The 23,586-nt window shown below is 37.8% G+C and overlaps 1 protein-coding gene across 3 annotated transcripts in view; it reads left to right on the plus strand.

Annotated features, from left to right (window-relative positions):
• rps6ka1 (ribosomal protein S6 kinase a, polypeptide 1) overlaps positions 1–23,586 on the plus strand; it is a 63,569-nt gene that overhangs the window by 35,160 nt on the left and 4,823 nt on the right. The window contains exons 1-16 of one of the 3 annotated variants that reach the window (XM_084393777.1): positions 9,441–9,595; positions 11,561–11,614; positions 15,338–15,454; positions 16,437–16,518; positions 17,334–17,414; positions 18,391–18,470; positions 18,562–18,668; positions 19,246–19,283; positions 19,356–19,498; positions 19,608–19,678; positions 20,349–20,437; positions 20,650–20,714; positions 20,816–20,918; positions 21,644–21,774; positions 22,520–22,645; positions 22,962–23,051. In XM_084393777.1, coding sequence (XP_084249903.1) covers positions 9,554–9,595; positions 11,561–11,614; positions 15,338–15,454; positions 16,437–16,518; positions 17,334–17,414; positions 18,391–18,470; positions 18,562–18,668; positions 19,246–19,283; positions 19,356–19,498; positions 19,608–19,678; positions 20,349–20,437; positions 20,650–20,714; positions 20,816–20,918; positions 21,644–21,774; positions 22,520–22,645; positions 22,962–23,051 — 1,419 coding nt within the window. In that variant the 5' untranslated portion in view covers positions 9,441–9,553. Of the gene's footprint in view, positions 1–9,440; positions 9,596–11,560; positions 11,615–13,089; positions 13,448–15,337; positions 15,455–16,436; positions 16,519–17,333; positions 17,415–18,390; positions 18,471–18,561; positions 18,669–19,245; positions 19,284–19,355; positions 19,499–19,607; positions 19,679–20,348; positions 20,438–20,649; positions 20,715–20,815; positions 20,919–21,643; positions 21,775–22,519; positions 22,646–22,961; positions 23,052–23,586 lie in introns of those variants that run through there. The other 2 variants (XM_084393775.1, XM_084393776.1) reach the window with 2 other exon arrangements.

Below are 23,586 nucleotides of genomic sequence, written 5' to 3' on the forward strand. Positions count from 1 at the left end.
GTTGTATCATCCGCAAATCTCAGATTGTTGATGGTTCTTTCCCCGATCCTCACACCACGCCCTTGCCGATCCTGAACCAATCTGTTTCACCATGAAGTGTGTCCACACCGTTGCTTCCTGATTGGTGTAGACTAGAGCAATCTAATTAACTTGATCAAATGAATTGGGCTGCCAAGGTCAAGCAGAGCCACCCAGAGCTTGTCATGTTCAACACAGTCGAAAGCTTTGCTGATCTTTCTGGTATTCACGGGTCTTTTCATGGATCCATCTGATATTGGCAAGCACTTTGAAAACTTGCCATACGGTATTCTGGTATTTTTTTTAAATATTTTTAACAGGGTAGTTCACCATTGCTTTCCCCAACCCTCCCCATTTATCCGTGCTTGGGACCGGCATTTATCTGACGAATCAACTATGGCTGAGTTATTATGTACATATTACATAACTATTAGTATTGTAATTTTACAGCAAAATAACTTTCATTTTTCTTCTTCATTGAATTTGAGTCCTGAGGTCAGATTTATAAAACATTCTTAAGAATACTTTTTTTTTATTTAATTTTTTTATCTTATTTTCTAACTTTAAGAAATGTTTTTGGGAATAAAAATATTCTTGACTTTATTCTTAAGTGTTTTATCTTTTTTTTCTTCAGATGGGCAAAACTTTTGAATTTGAATTCCTAAAAAAATAATGATGTTAAAAACTATTGTTAATAAAAGTTAGATTAAGTTAGAATTTAAATTAGTTTAACCTCTAACGTGTCTTAAATCCTCAAAAGTAAGATGTGTAATGAATTTATTGGTTGAATCTGCCATCTGATTGGTTACTATATTTATTCTGTTATAATCCCAATAGGCTCTATGCACGAACGCTGCTGACGTATTTCCGGTAGGATCTCAGCCAGCGTCTTTACTTCCGCATAGCGCGTTCTATAGGACAATTCACTTCAATAAAAATCATTTTCTCAGAAACGGAGACAACGATTTTAGAAACTGATTCGCTAGTCGGATTTCGCGCGATATGAGAGAATACTCACCCTCAAAGTTGTTGATGTAGCTCGTAATTTATAATTTAAAGAACTTCTCTTTTTTACTCATATGTGTGACAGTTTAACTGCCTCACAATATTGTTAACTTCATTCACGTTAACCGCTGGAAGTTTTTGTAAACAGCGAGTGTAATTTGCCATTATCTCCACCTAATGCAAAAACTGCTTCTGACGCAGCACCGGATGTAACTGGGCGGGCTGAGACAAAACGCGGAAGCGATCGTGCATAGAGCCTATTGGCTCATCACATGGCTTTGTTAGCAACTGTCATTCTTTTGTTTTCTACTCTGTAGAAAATAAACATGCAGATTTTTAATGTGAGAGGCTTGTTTTGTTCATTAGGTTGTGCTGTTAGATATTAGATGACTGTTTATATCTCTTTTTGGCTGCAGTGTTCCTTGTGATCAGAAGATTCATGCGGGACAGATGGTGTGTGGAGGCAGAAATAGATTCAGACATCTGTAGGAGTTGAAGCTATGTATTTTTTTTTCCCACAGCTGTCTGGCCCGAAGGTTGAACTTTCTTGTGACCCTGCTGTCACTATTGGACAAAAACATCCAGCAAACCGATCTCTGCTCAGAGGCTTAAGGATTCCTGCTGTGCATCTTGAGCTCATTGAGGTTCAGTTCAGTCAACAGAATGCTGTACGGAAATGTTTATTTTTGAGATGTTGTTTCGTGGGACACGTTAGAGTTGTTTGATGCTGTACGTGGTTACTGCGAGTTTCCAGGTCATTTTCAATGGGAGAGAGGGCAGAGGTAGAGCACTCGTGCAGAAAAATCCTACACGGCGTCTGAAATCTTACTTACTTTAAATACTTCCCTACTATATAGGAAAAAAAGCACAAAAAAAAACAGTATGTCAAAAGAGTAGTATGTCTGAATACATAGTATTTGATAGTATTTGATAGTATAATTTTAATATACCAATTTACTTAAACTATCAAAATCTTTTTTTTTATTTTTGTATTAAAATTTTCTGACATTCACTATAATAATACAGGTGGCACAATCAAATGCTACATGGAGTTCATCATAAGTGGCCTGTCCATAAAACATATTCTCATTCATACACACAGATAAAACACCATAAGGATGTAACCAAACACATGACATACAATAAAATAATGCAATAAACATTAACTAAATAACAGAAAATGTAACGCAAACCCCCCTAATGGACAAATTACAGGTATTTATTGTAGCATTTTTACTGAATATTTCTGTAAAAATTACAAACAAGTGTTTTTAAAGTAATCACCTCATTCATAGACGCAGCATGTTTTTTTTTTTTTTTTTTTTTGTGAAGGAAGTATTGTTGGACTGGCACTTTTCACACCATGCACCTCTAGTATTAATAGAAAATGGCATTACAAATGCAATGTCCACTTGCGTCAACAACGACCCATGTCAATCCAAACCTGTATGACTTTCTTTCTTCTGTGAGACACAAAACGACTTGAGACTGAGTAAATGATGACATTTAATTTTTGGGTGAACTGTTCCTTTAAGATTTCCTCTCAGGCTCTACCGCTCACTGTTTACTTGTCATTTTAAAGTGACAAACACACTGTACTGCGGCAGTGTTTTAAATTACACACAACTCTGTTCCATTTATCATCAGCCCTGGAGAAATGACAAAAGTCAGCCAGGCTTGAAGGTGCCCGTCTGTAGTTCACATCCATCAGTTGTTTAAGACGCTGCTGCTCCTGGCTGACCTTCAGACACTCATTTCAGTTGTGAGCATGTAGCAGTTTAACTCTACCTGAGCTCTTATACTACTGCCCTTTTCGTGAACAGAACACTGTGCCTCAGCTTTACAATGTCTTATTCATCTCCCCTTCCCCTTTCAGTTTTTCTAATCTCAGATTTCCCTGGTCAAAGCTGAAGATTTTGAGTGGATTAATCATTACCCTTTATTGCTGCTATCTGTGCTGAGGTGTGTTCCACATGCTGAAAGTGTAATCACACCAGATATTGTTTGAATTATTGGTGATTACTTTAAGGTTGTGCCTAGGTTAACAATGACTTGCTGTGCTGGCTGTGTTGATTCAACTGAAGTCAATATAGCAGTGAGTCACAGAATCAACACTGATCTGTCTGTATGCCATCACACATGCGCAAATCTCATAAAGTCATAAAGGTTTGAAATGACTTGAGGGTTAAGTAAATGATGACATAATTTCCATCCTTTTAAGCAGTGCTTCTCAACCTTTTTGACTCCAAGGCTTCCGTTATCCACAACAGTATTCGAAGGCTCCCTAGCTCTAGTTTTGCGATTTGAAACCATGGAGACTCCTATAGTAGCTTCTGTATTACTACAATTAAATTCATTACATTTCATGATTCCAGAAGTTTCCAGTGATTTCAGGGATCCCACTGGGATGGTATAGGGTTACATTTCAAGCTATTTTAAGGCATGAAGAATTTTCTTTTCACAAGAAAAAACGTTTAAATATGTCATTTTGGTGATCAATTATGAGTTTTAAGGGATAAAATTATTGAATACAGGGGGACTTTTTATGTTTAAGATTAGCCGATGGGCTGTCGATTCATTAGATAAGCCGTTTTCCCACAAGAGCAGTTTATTCAGTGTAGTGAAGCCTCTCCTCCATTGACATCCATTTAAAATAAAAGTCCTTGGTCTCCTTCCCTGTGTACCACAGGGTTCATGATTCATGAGCCCTGGTCTTCTTTTATTGTTTAATTGTCCAGCCAGCTGGGGCAGACAGTTATTTGGTGCCCTGAAGAAAAACATGTAACTGTATAAAGGAGGGAGAGTGACACGTGGTGTAAGGTGTCCTGGGTTGAACAGGCCTCCACAGAACATGCTTTATGAATTAATCAACTGTGCTCTTGTGCTGATGGACATCAATAATCTCAGTGTGTGTGCGTGTTTATCAGTTTTTTCTGGGTTTTGCATGCACATAAAACATGTCACATCTTCAAACATGTGTCCAGAGTCAGTGTGTGACGCAAGTATTAAGGTCATCTGGTTTTTCCTTTTGCACAGGTGTACGGACACCAGTTACGTGTATTCTTACAAAAGAAGTCTAACCAGCCTTACTAAGTCCAGCTTGTTCTGATTCTATGTGTTCTGTTGGAAACAAGACTGAATGTGTACGTGTGTAATTCATGTAAATTACTATACATGCATATCGTTATATAGAGCCTTCTGATGCTCCCATGGCTCTAGTCTTCAAACCGGTCTTCATCCTGACAGCAGTTTCCATGGTTACTCTGCTTGTCCTCATCTCTACGATGACTCCCATTATTCTCTGACACCCCCCACAACCCTAATCTTCCATTCACACCTGACCGTGTGTAACTTATTCACAAATCTCAGACACTAGACTCTACAAATGGGCTTCTGTCATTGCCAGCAGTGGTGCAATACTGATTCACTAATTAAACACTGATTGAAACCCTTTGCACCTCCTCTCAATGAAATGAACCATGTCTCAAAGAGAAAATGAAAAATGATTCTGGACTGGTTTTCCCATATTGTCCTTTTCTTTCAGTCTCTGTTCTTCAAGTACTTGAAATGAGTCTAAAGGGTGTGTCACCTTAAATAGCTAATATTAAAATGTGATGTAAATTATACTAGCCATCATTTAGTGCACATTATTCCAATGATTCATATTGAAACTAAAAGATTATTATATTATCGTGAAATATTGGAAGAAAAATATAAATACGGTATTGAATTTGGGGTGGGGATTTATATGTATATCTCTGAAGGGAGCTGACTGTCTTCAGAAAAGTTTAAATGGCATTTTCTTTTCCTCTTACCTCCGTATAAAGTAGTGTTTATAAGCGATAACCAAAGAAATCAATACTGTTCCATAAGCGCCACCTACTGACAGAGAGTGAATTTGCATTTTTATTCAGTTTGTCTGCTGTTTTTGTTCTGTCACATTATTTCAAATCAGACTCAAATTCTGTTTTTGCTTTAAATCTTATTACAATCTAATTAAAAATAAAAACTGCTCATGCTACATATGTGAAGCATCAATGTTTGGATCATGATTAAAATGCAGTAGTTGTCTCTTATTTCAAATGGCTACAGATATTTTTGTTTAAGGCCAGTTTGCCTGTTATAGAGCAAATCAATTTGCTTAAAGGAGAAAAAAAATGGCAAACAGAATCGGCTAATTTGCTTGTAAAAAAAAAAATTGGAATCAGATTTGACCATGAAAAACAGTTAAGGGGTTAAAAGAACTGAAAGTCTTTCCTGAGGACTGTCCTGATCATTTTTGTTTTGTAATGGAAATTTTTGATTTTCATTTATTTGCAGTAAGACATTGAAATGATACTATTGCTGACTGATGTGTGACCCCTAAGGTCTGAGGTGGTCCGATTTAGGACCAGGGAGCTGTAAGCGAAGGTTCAGCATCGACTCAGCATAAAATCAGATTACTAGCTAAGAAACCTTCCCATTTATGGATAAGAAAGTCTGTAAGCAGAAACCTTGAGAAAGAGGGATAAAAGACTGCTCTGTCCTTCTTCCCCTGTCGCACTTGCTCCACAGATTGTACTTTGTTACTTCTGTGTGGACAACCGGGCCTTATTCTTGCAAGAATAAAATACTTTTTGAATGATCATTTGATTCAGAGCGTCTCTTACGCAGTGATGATTGTTTAATGAATTTTTTTTAGGCATAATTTTTGTTTTTGCATTTTAACAAACCAATATCTAAGTCTTTGGAACCTGTACAGTATTTGTGTTAGGCATAGAATTATTTTCATTATATTATATTATAATTATTAAAAAAAATATATATTTAATATTAAATATAAAAAATAATATAAAAAAAAAATTTGTGGAAAAAATGTCTGATCTACTGCCAGACACCTACTCAGACGCGATGCGATAAGATTCCAGCGATTCCACTCTAGGTGTCAGTCTTAATCCCCCACTGGTGGTACGTGTGTACCCCTTGATGGGAATCACTGTTTTAATAGACCCTTTCCCTCTAAGTGTAACTGACAGAAGAATTCATTATAGTTTATTTGTTCTCTCTCTTTTCCTGAAAAGCTCTTTTCTGACTTTGAACAGCTCACAGGGGTCGCGATCTCACCTTTGACTCATAGAAATATAATGAATAATGGGATGCTAGTCAAGGCTGGAAGTTAGATTTTCTTTCAATTAGAAAGTAGTGCATAAATGAATGAGGTTAACCAAAGGGCATCTGAAATGTGACCCAGTTACAGAACTGTCAGAATATTTTGATCTGATAGTCTGGCACAATTTTTCGCCAGTATGAATATAATTTACAGAGTATGTATATAGAGCAAAATGAAACCCAATGTGTAGCAGACTCGCAACCACTGTAGACACTGAGGCAGACGCATCCCCAATCCCCAATATGATAATTCAATGGCAAATTCAGCCTCCATCCTCTTTAGATACACAGTTCATAAAAAGCAAAAACAATATTTGGAGGAAGATAGCCTAATTGAGGAATCTCCTCTCTACTTCTGTTAGAAACAGCATATATTTATCCCCTTCAGACTTGCCATGACTCACTCCAAAGTAAACTCTCTGAATTTATTTGCATTTTAACAGCCTATTATGTTTCAGTTTCTGTGTCAGACAAGCCTGTTCACTTAAGTAGGGAGGTTTGCTTCATCCAAGTACTTGGAGTTAAAAGGATGACTTACGGTGTTAATGTTTGCATTGTTACCTTTTTAAGGCTTTCTGAAATCAGTGTGCTTGTGTTATCTGTGTTTGGACTGGTTTTGTATTGTGCTGCCGTGACATTTCTGAGGTAATTTAAAAAAGGCTTCTTGAATTTATTAATTTTTTTGTATGACTCTCTTACATATTAAACCTGTTGAAACATTTACAAATGATGCTTAAATTACACAGCCTTTTGAATTTAATTGAACAGACCCGCGCTGCCCTCTAGCGGCCAATAACCGCACTGCAGCATTCGCTCGTTCAATAGAGAGACACGACTAGAACAATGCGTGCCTCTCAGAGACTCTTAAACTGTGTGAAGTGCTCGGCCACTTACCACTGACTCAACCAGACTATTAGAAGCTCATGTTTATTCGCTCAGTTAATGAGTGTGGCATACATATTCATAAACACCTTTCGCTTATCAAAGAGGCTCAAACAGTCCCGCTTCATGTCTGGCAATTATTATTTTTAAGCCTCTCCGAGCCCTTTTGCCAGATTTATTGGCGTGACCAGTGCGTCTCATTTCCGCTCACACACACCAGCTGCACGCGCGTCTTTTTGTTAGGAATGAGCAGTTCTGTAAATCCAGTGCAACAGGTGGCCACACAAAGAGACGAGACGAGTCGCGCGCGGCTCTCGAGCAGAGACTCCGCAGCACTCGCTGCTTAGCAACACTCGGAGCTGTGACTGTTGCATTCAGATGGTTTTGATCGAAGAGTCGGTTGTCAAGTTTTTCCGGGCGTGTTGTTGGGCAGTGCGGACTGCTTGAGCTTGGGCGTTATTTTGTTTTTGTTTTTTAAACTTGCGGGTGAGTAGGGAAGGTGTAGACGTGGTGGTTGGGAGGTCACGATATTCTCAGTTTATTCTCAGGCTCATGAGTATTAATTATGACATAGGGATTGTCAAAGTTTTTTTTTTTTTTTTTTTTTCGTCAATCTACTGAATTTTCCGTCAACGATACCAGGGACACCGAAACACCGGGGAACATGAAATTTGGTGAGCATGTAGCCCCACTAGACTTTTACGGAAAAATTTCGTTTGGTCCCCGGGGGCCACTCCCCCCCGCGCTGGGCCCCCCCAAACCCAAAAAATGCAGTTTTTCCTAAATAACTACCTGAACCGTGGCACCGAGGATGAAGAAATTTGCAAAGTATGTTGGTCTTAAGGGCCCACATCAACCTAGCCCATAATCGATTGTCAAAGTTTTTTAGTTTTTTTTTTCCCGTCAATCTACTGAATTTTCCGTCAACGATACCAGGGACACCGAAACACCGGGGAACATGAAATTTGGTGAGCATGTAGCCCCACTAGATTTTTACGGAAAAATTTCGTTTGGTCCCCGGGGGCCACTCCCCCCCCGCGCTGGGCCCCCCCAAACCCAAAAAATGCAGTTTTTCCTAAATAACTACTTGAACCGTGGAACCGAGGATGAAGAAATTTTTATGGTATGTTGGTCTTAAGGGCCCACATCAACCTAGCCCATAATCACTCATTTGTGATTTGCGCCCCTCCCATAAAAAATGAAAATGCAATATTATTCTGCTTTAATCGCCCCTATCTTCAGTGGAGATGTTCAGAACTGCACCATATTTCATGTGTATGATTAACTTGACATCCTCTGGGGGTATGCTAAGTTTCGTAGAATTTCATCCATGGGGGGGTATAAAATAAATTCATTTATGTGCACATTTAGTGACTGTACACTCATCGGCCTGTAGATGGTGCTGTTGAGCGAAGGGTTGCTGGTTTAGGATGATACTGTCACACACACACATGCAGGAATACAAACAAACGCAAGCATGCACACACACTGACATCCACACACACAGACACACACCCATACACACACATACAAATCCACATGCACAGACACACACACAAACAAACACACATGCGCACACACAAACACACACACATACACACACACACAGACAGACATGCACATACTACTACTTTTTTTAGGTATATACATAAACACGCAATACAGCCAAATTGCTCCACGTCATTTATTTTTGTGGAAAGCCAGTGCAGGCCTGAGCGGCGGTCATATTTTGTACCGCCATGCGGTACATCTAGTTAGGTTGAGAGCATCTTTTTGTAAATAAAAAAATATTTTTAACTGCTTATTCATCGAAGAAACCTGAAAAAAGTGTTTTCACAATTTCTAAGCAGCACCCGCTTTTAACTGTGATAATAAGACATATTTCTTGAGCAGCATATTATCACCATATTATAATGATTTTTGAAGTATCATGTGACTGAAGACTGGAGTAATGATGCTTACGTTTAATTGGCTTGGTAAAATATAAAACAGTTATTTTAGATTGCAATAATATTTCACAATATTACTGTTTTACTTTCAAAAACATAAAAAAAAAATCTTACTTCACCTAAACTTTTGAATCTTGATTCATAACCAGGCTCGTTTTAATAACGTCATCTGTAGAAAGTAAAAACTTTTCCATTTTTAGAACATCGTTGTCATGTAAACGTACCTTCAGAAATGAAATGAAAACCCTTCGACTATTGGAGATGCTCATAGATTGCACAAGTGGTGGGGACAATATTGGTCATGGCAAAAGTCGGTGGGGATATGCCGACTACTTCCTCAGCTAAAGCCGTCGAGGGTGGAAACATGTCTGTGTCAATACGATGAAAGGAATTGAGTGAGGTTGACGTGTCTAATACACATGACCCTTGCGTTTTTTTGACATTTCCCCATTTCTCAAGACTCAAGAGGTCTGTGTGTGAGAGCAAGAGAGAGAGACAGAGAGCTTTGTGACGGACAGCCTCTGTCCTCCGTGACATGGGTCAGGGTGGAGATGTGGAGGCATATTTTTCGCACCAAGCCACGCATGCAACAGGCAAGTGTACTCTTCATTTACCTGAAGGGATTGAGAGATGTAGAGTCGAGAGGTTTGTTTGGCATTAGATGAGAGGGGACAGGAAACATAATCTCGCTCCTTTCAGATGTGGTTGGGAGCGTGAGAGGGTCTGTTGTGTTTGTGTTGACTGCAGCTTGTGTAAAATTCTACAGATGTTTGTTTTTTTAACAGGTTTTTTCTTTTTCTTTGTGGGCACATCCCTCATTTGTAAGCTGTTTCAGTATGACTTTTCTGTGTGACCAAACTCTGGTTTGAAAATTTCTGCAACAGGAAACGGCGGGTTTACGAAGCAAAAAGCTGCTGCCTGAAACCTCGTGGGTTGTTCAGTGTTGCGAGAAATATATTCGGTGTTAAATCCTGTGTGGTTTCACTTTAATATTAATCGTTTAGTTAAAAAATCTGGTCGAAAACATGAATCTTTTTAGCACGCAGTGGAGAGCTTACAGAGATGGATGTGCTCACTGCTATTACAAAATAAGATGTTGATCTAATGACAGCAGCGGAAGTGCTTTTTGTGCATCTGTTTTCCCTTTTGCCATTTGTGTTGTGGTACTGGTCATTTTGAAGCAGAGTGAAAGTAAAGCGAAAGATCAAATAAGTTTCAGAGTGCATAGCTGTTAAAGGCGTTAAATGTGTTAAAGGTCATTGTTGACTATAGAAAAAGATTATTAGAAAAGTTTCCCCCACTTTGTCTCAACCTCTGCTGAAACAGGAAGTTTCGACTGATACAATTTGTTTCAACACTGAACGACCATATTCAGTTCTTCACTGCAGCATTTTTAAGAGATAGTTCACACAAAAATTCATATTTGCCCATTTATTTACCGTTAAGTTGTTCCAAATCTGTTTTGACTGACTTTTTTCTATTAGGTCCATAAGACTCACTCTTCATTCTCATTTGCTATAAGTCTTCTGAAGTCATATGATAGCTTTATTGGGCTGTTTACACCTGGCCACTTCATGCGTATTCTGTAATCGGATAGCTATCCGATCGTGAAAAGACCAGGTGTAAATGCCCTCCGAAACGCATTCGAGACGGATTTGAATCCGATCACTAAAACCACATCAGGAGGAGGTCTGGGCCAAGTGTAAATGCATCTGGTTGTTCAAACCACATGATGTAAATTTTACTTCTCCCAACAATGCTAAAAAATAAACGCGTGAGAGCGTGTTATAGGCTATATGTAATGTTATAGCCAGATATGACTGCGCTACTGCAACACGCATCACCGCAGATGAGCAGCTGAGCATCTATTCATCAAGCCAACGTGCAAAATATCGCAAATCAAAGCGAAAGTAAGTCGCAGACGCTTAACACACAATCATCATCATTAAAAGTAAAGAAACAAAATGATCTTACCAGGGCTGTTGCCGCTCTCTCTTATTGCGGTCTTTGATTTAGAAATTTTAGCTGATGATCATAAAATGCAGCTCATTATCTGTTGCTTTGCTTTTAAATCTGCATATAGGATTTAAATCCGTTTTGCAAAAACACATTTATGTGACCAGGTGTAAGTGGAATCGGTTTGATAAATCAGATAGCTATCCGATCTGAGAAAACTCATGAAGTGGTCAGGTGTAAACAATGTGAGAAACCGGCCGAATTGAAATCTGAATCTGAACTTTAACTGTAAACGAATCTTTCTTTTTATTGGGAACTTTTAAATCAATCCATTTCACAAACTGGTCTGAACAATTCATTTGCTAACCTGACCGATCTAGTTCTCGAGTTCAAACTCACTGACACTCACTGGTGCGGAAGGTAAATAGGACAATCTTTCTTTTCGTGTCACAGAAAGCTTTCATATGACATGATCCCTTTTGGGTCCACTATCAAAACTTTGGTGGGGAGAAGTGTCTTGAATGTTGCACAGGAGTGTAAGTGTAAAGAAAAGTTCTCAGTTTGATTTACTGTTCACTTCTTCCTCCCAACCCCACACACAGTTCAAGTCACAGATCACCTGGGTAGAGAGAGAGTTTGCTGATATTAGCGTGAAGGTAAGATCCCTGATTTTTTTCCTCTGAGCTCTACTATCCCTCTCTGTCTGCTGGGATCTAACTGGATTTACTGTAAAGGAAGAGGAGCGCTGGGGCCTGCCACAAACTCTGCGCTGTCTGCCAGTCGGTTGTTGTTTCTTCTGATTATAACTTCCTCTTGTATATCAGGCTGAAGTGTTCAGGGTCAGAGGAAGAACCTGTGTGTTTTAAAGCACCACTGTATTTTTAGCTCAGTTGATGGTGAGGGAGGAGAACGCTGAGAGGGGAAATCAGCAAAGCATAATGGGACAGGATGAGCATTTAAGTGTCCACCCGACGGAAACAGACATTCTTTTTCTGGCTCTGTGTAGCTTTTTCTCATTTGTTTGTTCTTTTTTGTCCAATATTATATTTGTTGCAGTTTTCATATTATTCTTATATTTTCTTAGTAGAGACACCAAACTTGGTGGGGTGGTCTGAAATCCTTTCCTAATCCTTTCTAAACTCCTCCTATTGTCTGTTCTTCTGATCTTCACCAAACTTTGTACAAAGCAGCTATAGACTATGCTGGCAAAAAGTTTCCATTCGTAGATGCCTTGCAAAGTTAAGAGTGTTTTTGAAATCCGATTCGAGCAACCAGAGCGTCCAGACTAAGCTGTATAAATCTGATTGGAATTGCGTTTCAAACCTCCTCCATATGTGGATTGAATCAGATTTAAAAAAAATCCGATTTCTTGTGTTTTTTTTTGCTGTCCAGACTTTCAAAAACCCATCTGGATAAAATTTGGATATGCCAAAAATCTGATTTTTGCTGCCTGTCTGAATATAGCCATAGACGGCATGAGGACACGTGCCAAATGACGGCAAATTCTACCCATAGAGGGTACGACTAACTCGGAACTCTGAAGCTGTACAATAAATTAAGATGAAGATGGGTATGGGTATATTTAATTTATTTCTTTTTCTTTTTTTCAATCGTCGGCAGAACGGGCAGAAGCTCTTGCTAGAGAAAAACATATACAGAATAGAGTATCAGGAGAAGGTTTTAACGTAGTCCCAGACAGGTGTTTTTTCTTTTCTTTCTTTTTTTAAATTGTGAATTCTTTTTGTGAATTTATTTCAAAAATATTTTTCCTTTTTCTTTAATACACGCACACAAAGATCAAATAAATGTGTTAGTAAGGTAAATAATATAACTTCTGAATGATGAAATATAATTGTTAAATTTTTTTTAATATATAATAAAAAGGGTTAAAATATTTTCTTTCCTCTATCTATCTTTGTCATTACCACTTATGACACACATTAGTTTGTCACATCCTCTCTCTCTCTCTCTCTCTCTCTCTCTCTCTCTCTCTCTCTCTCTCTCTCTCTCTCTCTCTCTCTCTCTCTCTCTCTCTCTCTCTCTCTCTCTCTCTCTCCATCTCTATCTCTCTCTCGCTCTGTTTTTTTCTCTCACCAGTTCTGTTTTCAGGTCTCTGTGTCTTCCTCTTCCTGCCTACTTCACTTTAGTTGTTGAGCAGGGCAGAGCACACACCCTCAGTTCCATACGCACATTCACACACACGGCCAGACCCTGCTCGCTCCCTCTCCGGGAGTTTTGTTGTCTATGGCTGCCCCGACTTCAGGCGGATGGGGGTAACGGTGGAATGCCCTGGCTAGAGGAGGGATGAAGAGATGGAGAAAGAAAAGAGGAAGTTTAAAGTCAGTCAGTTATTGACACTCTACCTGTTCAAGCGGCAGCACAGTAAGACTTTAGCGAATGCCACTCAGTCTAGAGAGGAGACGAACAGCACCACGAACTCGACTCCGTCTAGTGCAGCTTTAACCGATGAACATGCAACATGGATGCCGGTCAGTGTGCACACACAGTATTATAATCGCATTGCTTTGTAGAGGAGTTGTCGTTTGTTGTTATATTTGTTGTTGTTAGGGTGGTTTCTTGTTGAGAGGAAATGTTACTTTTGTTTTGTTGAATTGGGCAACACTGGTTGTCAGATAAACACAAGTTTATGTAATCATACTCTTCTGAAATCAATTGCTTATAATATCATTTAACACAGCTAGAAGTCAAATACTCAGATAAGATGTTAGACAAGACATCAAGTGCGTCTTTCTATGAATTGTGTTTCAGAGCTTTGTGACACTTGGCTGGTTTCTCTCTCTCTCTCTCTCTCTCTCTCTCTCTCTTTTTTTCATGTTGCAAGTGTCAGCAACACCCTAAAACCTATCAAAGGCAAAATTCCTCGTTTGACTTTTTTTTTATTCTTCTTTTTTACAAATTATTGAGAATAATAACAGTAATGTGATAGTACTTCAAACCACAAAGAAATGAACAAATTAATCTGACTGAACCAGGACTAGCTCAGGGCCTTGTTGATTCATGTACCTAAACTGAATTCCTAGCATCCACCTGGACTAGCATTTATTACATGCTGTAGACTTACATTTTTGTCTGGTTGTCTTCAGATAAATATTAATTTAGCTTAATATTTAGAGATAATGTGTATATAAACCATACATATCAAGCATATCATCTGCTGTATCTGGCACAAGGATAAAGGGACAGGTCACCCCAAAATTTAAATTGTCATCATTTACTTGTCCTCATGTTGTTCCAAACCTTTATGACTTACTTTCTTCTGTGGAACAAAAAGATGATGTTTTGAAGAACGTTAACCAAACCATTTGGATGACCATTGACTTCCATTGTAACAAAACAATGAGACATTTTGTTAAATATCTTCTTTTGTATTCCACAAAAGAAAGTGTCATACAGGTTTAGAATGGCATGATGGTGAGTAAATGATGAATTTTAATATTTGGTTGAACTATTCTTTTAAATGATTTATATATTGATTCCATTCCAGTGATTTTAACAGTGAATTAGTTAGCATTGTGGGTTGTGTACAAGCAGCTGTTTTTCTGATACAAGTCTAATTGGGTTTGATGCTACTGTTTGTGTGCTTTTAATTGTGCAGGTTCTCAGAATGCAATTAAATTTTATTTCACCCATTAACCATTTCCTCTCAAACATGTTCCCCCCTTTCTCTTTCTCTCTTGTCACAAGGGAAATGTGACATACAGCACTCTATTTCCAGCAGAGCCTACATTTCTATCATAATACTAACTTTAAGAATAATAAACTGACTAAACATTCTGATCTAAGTGTTTTTCTTTGTGGCTTTAAATTGCTTGAGCTTCTCATCTGCATCCCTGCTGCTGAAACGCGCAAAATAAGTATTCAATAAAAAGTGGTGTTGATACCTTAATGTCACAAGGATGATAACACAAAAGTTGCAGTTTCAATTCAAAGAATGTACAACTGATCCCTGAAATAAAAATGATATATACATTTTTAATACACTTTATCTCCTATCGGGGGCGCTTTGTGGAAAGTGGAATCCCCCTCTGAGCCTCACTCAGATCTCATAATGTCGCTTTGGCCACTGGAGACATTTGTCATGGTGGTATTGATGAAATGTTGAAATAGCGTGCATTGGTCTGTGACATATACATGATAACCCACTCAAGCAGTTGCTGTGAAACGATTAAAGCAAATTGCTCATCGTTCAGTGTCCTCCTGCATGGGATATTATGTCCACTTAACCCAGCTTTAAGCTTTAATAATCAAGCTTGTCTTCCTGACCAATCGGATGGTCTGATATCATGCCCTTGAAATTGCACATTTTACTACCGTGATATTTCAGTGGTGGATATCCATTTCTGTCTCTTGTGTTGTAGGATGATGGTGACATCAAAGAGATCAACATCACACATGTGGTTAAGGAGGGGGCAGAGAAAGCAGACCCCTCGCAGTTTGAGCTGCTCAAAGTGCTGGGGCAGGGCTCCTTTGGAAAGGTAAAGATACTCTCATATGCACAAACTTCAATACTGCATCTGTTCATATATGTCATGTGTTTTAGCTTTGATGTGTGTTCCTGTCATTAAGCTTATGAGATACCGCTAAAACATTGATCGGACTTTCCAGAAGCTAATGGTGGTTTTGTAAAGATGTTTAGAGGGTTGACCATGGTTTCACTGCTGTAAACCAGAGCATCATGTTATTTTAATTTTTTTTTTAAAGAAACTTAACTTTCATTTTATGAGCCACGTTAGAAGAACGAATAATTTCCCAAAGTGCTCCAATTGATCTGGAAAGATATTCCAACTTGTGGTCATCGTTAGCCAGCTGTACTCACAAATTCCATCATAACCAACAAACATTATGACGTGGATTTGAATAGATCATGCGTTTTAGCAAAATAAGCAATCTAACATGCAGTACAATCTATAGGCCTATTTTTCATTCCATATGTTCAAAATTCATTTTATGTCTTTTAGTTTGTCAAGACGAGAGAATGCCATTTTTTAAGACTGCGCATTTGCTCTAGTACCCCGAGACAAACAAAGATAGCGAAGTAGCCCTCAGATGCCAATCATGCAAGCAGTAATCGGACATTAATTTGATCTCAAACTAATTAACCGTTAAATTGACTAGTTAGGTCATTTCTTCAAAGATGCATCGTACTATGGTAGTAACAAGTTATGTAATTGTTCAGTACTAAATGGTACTCAAATCTCAATGACAAGACATTTAAGGACCTTTTTGCTAATTAAATGTAACAACATCTAGCAATGATTTGTTGAATATGTAAATAATTACATTTACCTAGGTTGATTGTTCATTAAATATCACTTCCAGTCATTCAATTCAAATTCAACTTCCTGTGGGAAGTTTTTTAACTTGTGAATTAGAAAAGAGTTTTTTTTTTTTGTGTGTGTGTGTGTTACTAGCAACACTGCTACTAAGTGAAAACATGTTTTTTTTGTGTGTTCACAGGTGTTTTTGGTACGGAAGGTAACCCCTCCTGACAGTAACCAACTGTATGCCATGAAAGTCCTGAGAAAGGCTACGCTCAAAGGTACAGCATCAGTGTAAACACACACACCACAAACCACACAAGCTTCCTTTGCTAACATAAACAGTGCTTAAACAAAAGCTACTTTCATTTTGCATTATTCTCCTGGGCTCCTAGTTTCTGTGTAACCACAGTTACAAACACCAACCATGTGTTTAATGGTTCTCAATAGTGACAATTCTTCTTGAATTTACTAGTTTTATATCTACTCTGTCAAACCTATCAGACAGTATTTGCAATATCTGTATACACAATATTTTGGCATATTCCCTCAACTGCAAACTTGAATTCATGCCATTCTGAGTGAGGTTGCAGGTTAACAGTAACTCTTCTGTGGGTACACTCACTTCCTGTTTTTTTTTTTCTGTGTACCCCAATGACAGAAAATCCCACCATACAGTACTTACAAACCAGAAGTTTTAGATTCAGATATCTGTTCACTGAAATCTCAGTTGTGCCCTCTTTCTATCTCCCAAGTATGAGAATTGGAACGCACCTTATGTTTTCATGAGAGCTGATAACATCACTTCCTACAAACAAATGCTATCTGCTAAACTTCTGCTTCACTGCTTCTGACATCCGTTAAGCTGAATCTGCTGATTCATTGGTCACTTAAAGTAGAAAATGTTTTCATGCTTGGCTTTTATTATCATTCTTGAATATATGAATTGCATAGTTGTAATTTGCTAAGTTGTTTTACCGATGTGTTGGCCAATATTACAATCCATGAAGCAAAACTACTCAATGAAGTTTGACTTCATGTTGGTTGTGGCCAGATATTTCACCTCAAAACCTTTGCGAAATTGTTCTTGTCACAGTGAGAGATCGTGTGAGGACTAAAATGGAGAGAGACATCCTGGCAGACGTCAACCATCCATTTGTGGTTAAACTCCATTATGGTGAGTAAGTGTGATGTATGTTTCATGGTACATTGTAATATTTTGTCATTCCATTTCCCCTTCTTTAAAGGAAAAGTTTACCCCAAAATTGTAATTATAGCTTTTTTTCACTGTCATGTCATTCCAAATCCATATGACTCAATGGAACTCAAATGGAGAGATTCTGAGGGCTGAATTGGTCCCTTCTTTCCCATGCAATTTCAATGAATTTGGACTACAGAAGCACCATTAAAGAATCCCAAAAGCAGCCCATTCCAAGACTCTAGAAGTCACACTATAGCTTTGTGTGGCAAGCACAACAAAAAATTAATTATTCACTAAAAACCTTGCCATCCACCCTTACTCTCCTTGGCAAGTTTATGAAAGAATTAGTGAAGTCTGATTAAGCTGGATCATTTCACTTAATCAACTGAATCATTGATTCAATGATTCAGTCAAAAATCGTACTACTCTGATTCAACTTACTGACTCAACAATTTGGTTGCAGTAGTTAACAGCTCACTGAATGGGAAGACAATTAGTGAATAACTTTTGATTTTGCATCCTTTTTGAAGCTTCAATGACTTGATGGTGAGTAAATTATGACAAGATTATAATTTTTGGATGAACTGTCCCTTTATATGTCGCAAAAGGAACTTTGAGTGAAAGTGGAAGTCAGTGGTAATACAGATGGTTGTTGAATTGCTGCTCTGTGTGTGATTTTGTTTAGCAGGAATTATTAAATGACTTCACTTCAGTGTTCCTGTATGATTCTGGTCCCCTAATTCATTTGAAGAGTAAAGTTGTTGTTTTTACAGTTCAGAGGTCATTACATTCTTATGGAGTAATTTAACATTGCAGTCATGCTATTAACCTGCTTGATGAAGGCCTCATAGTGCACAGGAAGCTGTGGGAGCTTATCATTAATGACTAACAGATCAGATAAACTTAAATGTTAATACATTGGTCATAAGCCAATGTGTGTATATGTGTTCAGCCTTTCAGACAGAGGGTAAACTCTATCTGATTTTGGACTTCCTGAGAGGGGGCGATCTATTCACCAGGCTGTCAAAAGAGGTATATATATTAGATATAATACTCAATAACAATGAGCGCAATATCCTCTCCTTTTACTCCTTTGTATTCACTCAGTCTCTTTGGTGTTCAGGTGATGTTCACAGAAGAAGATGTAAAGTTTTATCTGGCTGAGCTGGCACTGGGTCTAGATCATCTACACGGTCTCGGCATTATCTATAGAGATCTCAAACCTGAGAAGTACTTAATACACACACAGACACATTCAACATAAACTCATTGAGGAGATACTTGACCTTAAGGCCGGGACACATCAAGCCGATGGTCGGCCGTCGGACCATTTTTGTTTCAGATGCCCATCGGGTTTTTTGGGCCAATTCAGCATGTTGAATCAGTGTCAAACCATCTGTGAGAGAGAGAGCTCTGGCTGTTCAGCTTAGCGAATGAGTCAGTGCATGAGAATAAAAGCAAAAGTGATGAAAGCGAGCAAAAAGTCAAGACGGCACAGACAGAAGGCTGTTGATATAGACAGATATTACTTGCACGCAGACGCAGAATGCACATTCTAGTTGACAGTCGCCTTTATGACCGAGACGCAGCCAACGAGAGGCGACAACACAGTCTGCTTTTATCGCAGATAGTTCTTTGACGTCGGCTTGTTGTGTCCCTGTCTTAACAAACACATGTACACACCATGAATTCTGCAATCTGTACTGGATTAGACCTCAGTTACTGTTGAGTATGAGTGTGATATTGTTTGGAACTTTTTAACATGACTGCCGGTAAATGGCATAACAAATACATTTCTATGTTCTAGCATCCTCCTGGATGAAGAGGGCCATATCAAACTCACAGGTATAATAATGGCACTGTGGTTTACCAAAGAATAGAGATGAAATGTTTGATTTAACTTGTTATTTCTCTCAGATTTTGGACTGTGTAAGGAAGCTATCGATAATGAGAAGAAGGCTTACTCCTTCTGCGGGACAGTGGAGTACATGGCTCCAGAGGTGGTTAACCGGCAGGGACACACCCACAGTGCAGACTGGTGGTCATTTGGGGTACTGATGGTATGTCCAGATTCACATAGAAATTGAGAAAATCTGCTTTGATGTCACTTAGATTGTCTGTCTGATTTATTTGGCTTTAACATTTGCTTTCTGCTTCTCTTTCGTACAGTTTGAAATGCTTACCGGGTCACTGCCATTCCAGGGAAAAGACAGAAAAGAAACAATGAATCTCATCCTGAAGTGAGAATCCATTGAGTTTTGGATCTTTTTATAGAAATGAAGCCGAGTCTTAAACTAAATAATATTGTGAAATTGTTTTTATTATTTTAAATGAGGCATTAGGATAAATGTGTTTTACGTTACGATTGGACTTGTTTTTTGTGCTAGGAAATAGTTCAGTTAATCAGACACTTTCCATTTCACTGGTTTGCTTCATTTGCTACTAGAAAGCTGTTAAAAGAACAGCAATTTATATTGTTAAACAACAATTATGTATTATTGTTGATTTTGCCTACACTAAATTAACTTTTATTCAGCAAGGATGCATTCAATTGATCAAAAGTGGCAGTAAAGACATTTGCAATGTTACAAAAATGTATATTTCAAATAACATCGTGTCAAGATTGATAATAATAAGAAATGTATCTTGAGCATCAAATCAGCATATTAGAATGATTTCTGAAGGATTATGTTAGACTAATGGCAAATGAAAATTCAGCTTTGCCATCACAGGAATAAATGATATTTTAAAATATATTAAAACAGAAAACAGGTACTTTAAAATGTAATAATATTTCACAAAATTACTTAATAGAAAGTCTTATTCACTCCAAACTTGTGAATGGTAGTATATGTGTTGTGAGCATTATTCAGTGTCTGAGTTGTGATCATTGTTTGGTTATCTCTTTAGAGCAAGGCTGGGGATGCCTCAGTTCCTGAGCACTGAAGCTCAGAGTTTACTGAGAGCTCTGTTCAAGAGGAACCCCACTAACAGACTGGGTAATGTATACACAGGCAGATGTTTTATACATTCTTTGATTTATTGTAACCTCTTCAAACAGCATTAATAGCCTGTTAATCTTGTGTTAATCTCAAATTAAGCCAATTATATTGATGTATTTCACATTAAAGTCATTGAAAGGAACATTTGATTTAAATGTGCTATATTTTCATAGTAAGGAGTGTTTTATTTATACTTTAACTGTTACCAGCATCTGGATCAGATGGAGCCGAGGAAATCAAACGCCATTCATTCTTCATGACAATTGATTGGAATGTAAGATCCTTCAAATTACAGCAAATCTAAAGAAGTAGCTCCATTATAGACTCGTCCTCCCCACCAATAAAAGCTGAATGCAACTGTATAATCATTTTCAGAAACTCTTCAGGCGAGAGATAAAACCCCCATTCCAGCCAGCAGTGGCCAGACCTGATGACACCTTTTACTTTGACTCGGAGTTCACTTCTCGTACCCCTAAAGGTGAGAGGTCATATCTATGATCTGTGAACAGTCTCAGTAGGTCTTGTGGGCAGTTTTCTTTTTGGACCATGGCGAGAGTACTGTAGTTTGAGCACTCAAACTGGCATTTAAAACAAACTATATGGGAATTTTAAAGGGGTAGTTCATCTTAGGGATAGTTTACTTCTGTAAAAGACAAAAGTAGGAGTTAAGAAGAATGTTTGGCATAAAGTTGCTCTTTTACATATAATACATGTGGATGTAGACTAGGGGCTGTCAAAAGTCCAAAAAAATGACCAAAAACAAATATCATAACAGTACTAGAAGCTATTCTTCTGAATCTGCACAATAGCTCTGAGTATGGGACGGACCAAATTTTAAATAATTATTCACAAATAGTCCTGCAAGATTTTTATTCAGTAAAACGTGTTAATTAGACATGGTCCCCATTCACTTACATTTTATGAAAAAGAGCAGAATGAAGATTCTTACACTTGACACATTTGTACTGGATGACATAAGGATAACTGTTTTCATTTTTGGGTGAACTGTCCTTTTTATAGTTTCCATGGTCTTTTCATGAATAAGCTAGTCATAGAACAGATGGCTGTGTTCTCTTTCTGATCTTCAAGCTGAGCTCACTGCCGTAGATTTGGAGCTTTGGGTGGATTTTTCAAATGTCATCAGCAGCTAAAATGGAATATGAGTGTGGGCTTCAAGGTTTCTCTGTTCTTGTCCTTTCTCAGATTCCCCAGGCGTTCCTCCCAGCGCAGGGGCTCATCAGCTCTTCCGGGGCTTCAGCTTTGTTGCCACAGCAATGCTAGAGGAGGAGGGCAAACAGGAGCCCTCTCAACCCCCTCCACACCCTGTGGTACAGGTAAAACAACTCTTTGTATTTCGCTGTGATGGTAAATTGGACATGCTCATAAAGATAACAGAAAAGAGATGTGACATTATATGCAAGGACTGTTTACATCCTATGAGTTATGATTAAGTGAATTTATCTGACCACTAGATCGCAGTATTTCTACTATTTTCCAATTGATTTATGCAAGAGTGAGTAATAGTGTTTAATGGAGATGATAACTGGGTTGCGGGAAGATGTTTTAGGTTGGGGGTGCTGTGTGCAAATCACCACATTTGAATAAGAAACAATATCGAGTCTATAAAACACGTAAAAACTCGTGAACATGAAGTCATGAAAACATGAAGCACAACTAATGTATTGGTGAGAACATTCATTTAAACAGTAAACACACCGGAACATTTTAGACATTTATTTTTGACAATGTTTGACAGCTGTTTACACTGTCATATTAAAAAAAAAAAGTCTACACAGTGACAGGAAATAAAAATGAACATGAAATGTAGTAGTTCTGTAAAAAGTAAATGGCTTTATTCCGTTTTAGTGATATCATTCTGTGTTATCCAGCATTCTCTGTACTGAGTTCAATCTAATAATGAGACTCTATTGTTTGTGTCTGTGTGTGAAAGAATGTAATTATTGTGTCGTCTTTGTAATTATTCGATTTTACTATATCGGTGCAGTTTGTGTGTGCACGCATTCATTTGTATTGCTGTTCTAATATTCTTTTCTCTGTTGTGTACCTGTCTCCAAGCAGCAGCTTCACGGTAAGAACATCTTGTTCAGTGACGGTTACATGCTGAAAGAGGACATTGGCATGGGATCTTTCTCCGTCTGCAAACGCTGCATACACAAAGCAACCAACACAGAGTATGCAGTGAAGGTTAGAGACTCGCTCCCTTAACCTGTCTTAATATTGTACTCAAGTCATACAAGTGCTTTTGAATGATCATTTCTTTCTTTGACATCAGCATTTTTGGTTAGGTTAGGTTACCTAACCATTTGTGACTTTGTGAGGATACTGCATTTTACAGTCAATTCCTTTGGTTTTTCCAAATATATTCAGATGCTTTGTGTAAAATAATTGATTATTGTCATTTAAATGTCATTTAAAAAGATGGTTACGTTCACTAAAAGGGTTTTTAGATGCATGTTGTCCTCGGGTGACTCATACATAATTTACTGTATAATGTTGATAGGTGATTGATAAAACAAGCACCGACCCATCCGAAGAGATTGAGATCCTGCTCAGATACGGCCAGCACCCCAACATCATCACTCTCAAAGATGTAAGTACAACAACTTAAAAAAACAAAAATCACAATTAACTAGGGGTGTAACGGTACACAAACATGACGGTTCGGTACGTACCTCGGTATTGAAATCATGGTTCGGTTCAGGTTCGATACAGCAGGGGGGAATAAATTAAACACAAAATTACTTCTATTTTTATTAAACTGTTATTAAACAAAAGTGTATAACTATAATAATAAATAAATTATTATTATAATTGACATTTTCTTAAGGATAGAAAAATCTATTCTAGCTAATGCTGTGAACTATATGGGGAGCACTTAATTACATATCACTATAATATTAAAGGTTACAATTAACAACAGAGCCCAAATTGTTAAATTGAGTTGCTACTTATTTTTAGATTTAATAATCAATACTCCAAAAAAAGGTACTGTAAATTGCACAAAAGGCAGGTTTTGCATTAACTTCTAAATCTAATTATAAAGTACATTTTCTACTCCGATTCATTTTTGAAATATAATCAATTACACAGTTACTGTCATAACTTGTTTTCATGACAAATTTATT

Source organism: Rutilus rutilus (genome assembly GCF_951802725.1).
Source record: "Rutilus rutilus genome assembly, chromosome: 21".
In the NCBI taxonomy this organism is placed as follows: domain Eukaryota; kingdom Metazoa; phylum Chordata; class Actinopteri; order Cypriniformes; family Leuciscidae; genus Rutilus; species Rutilus rutilus.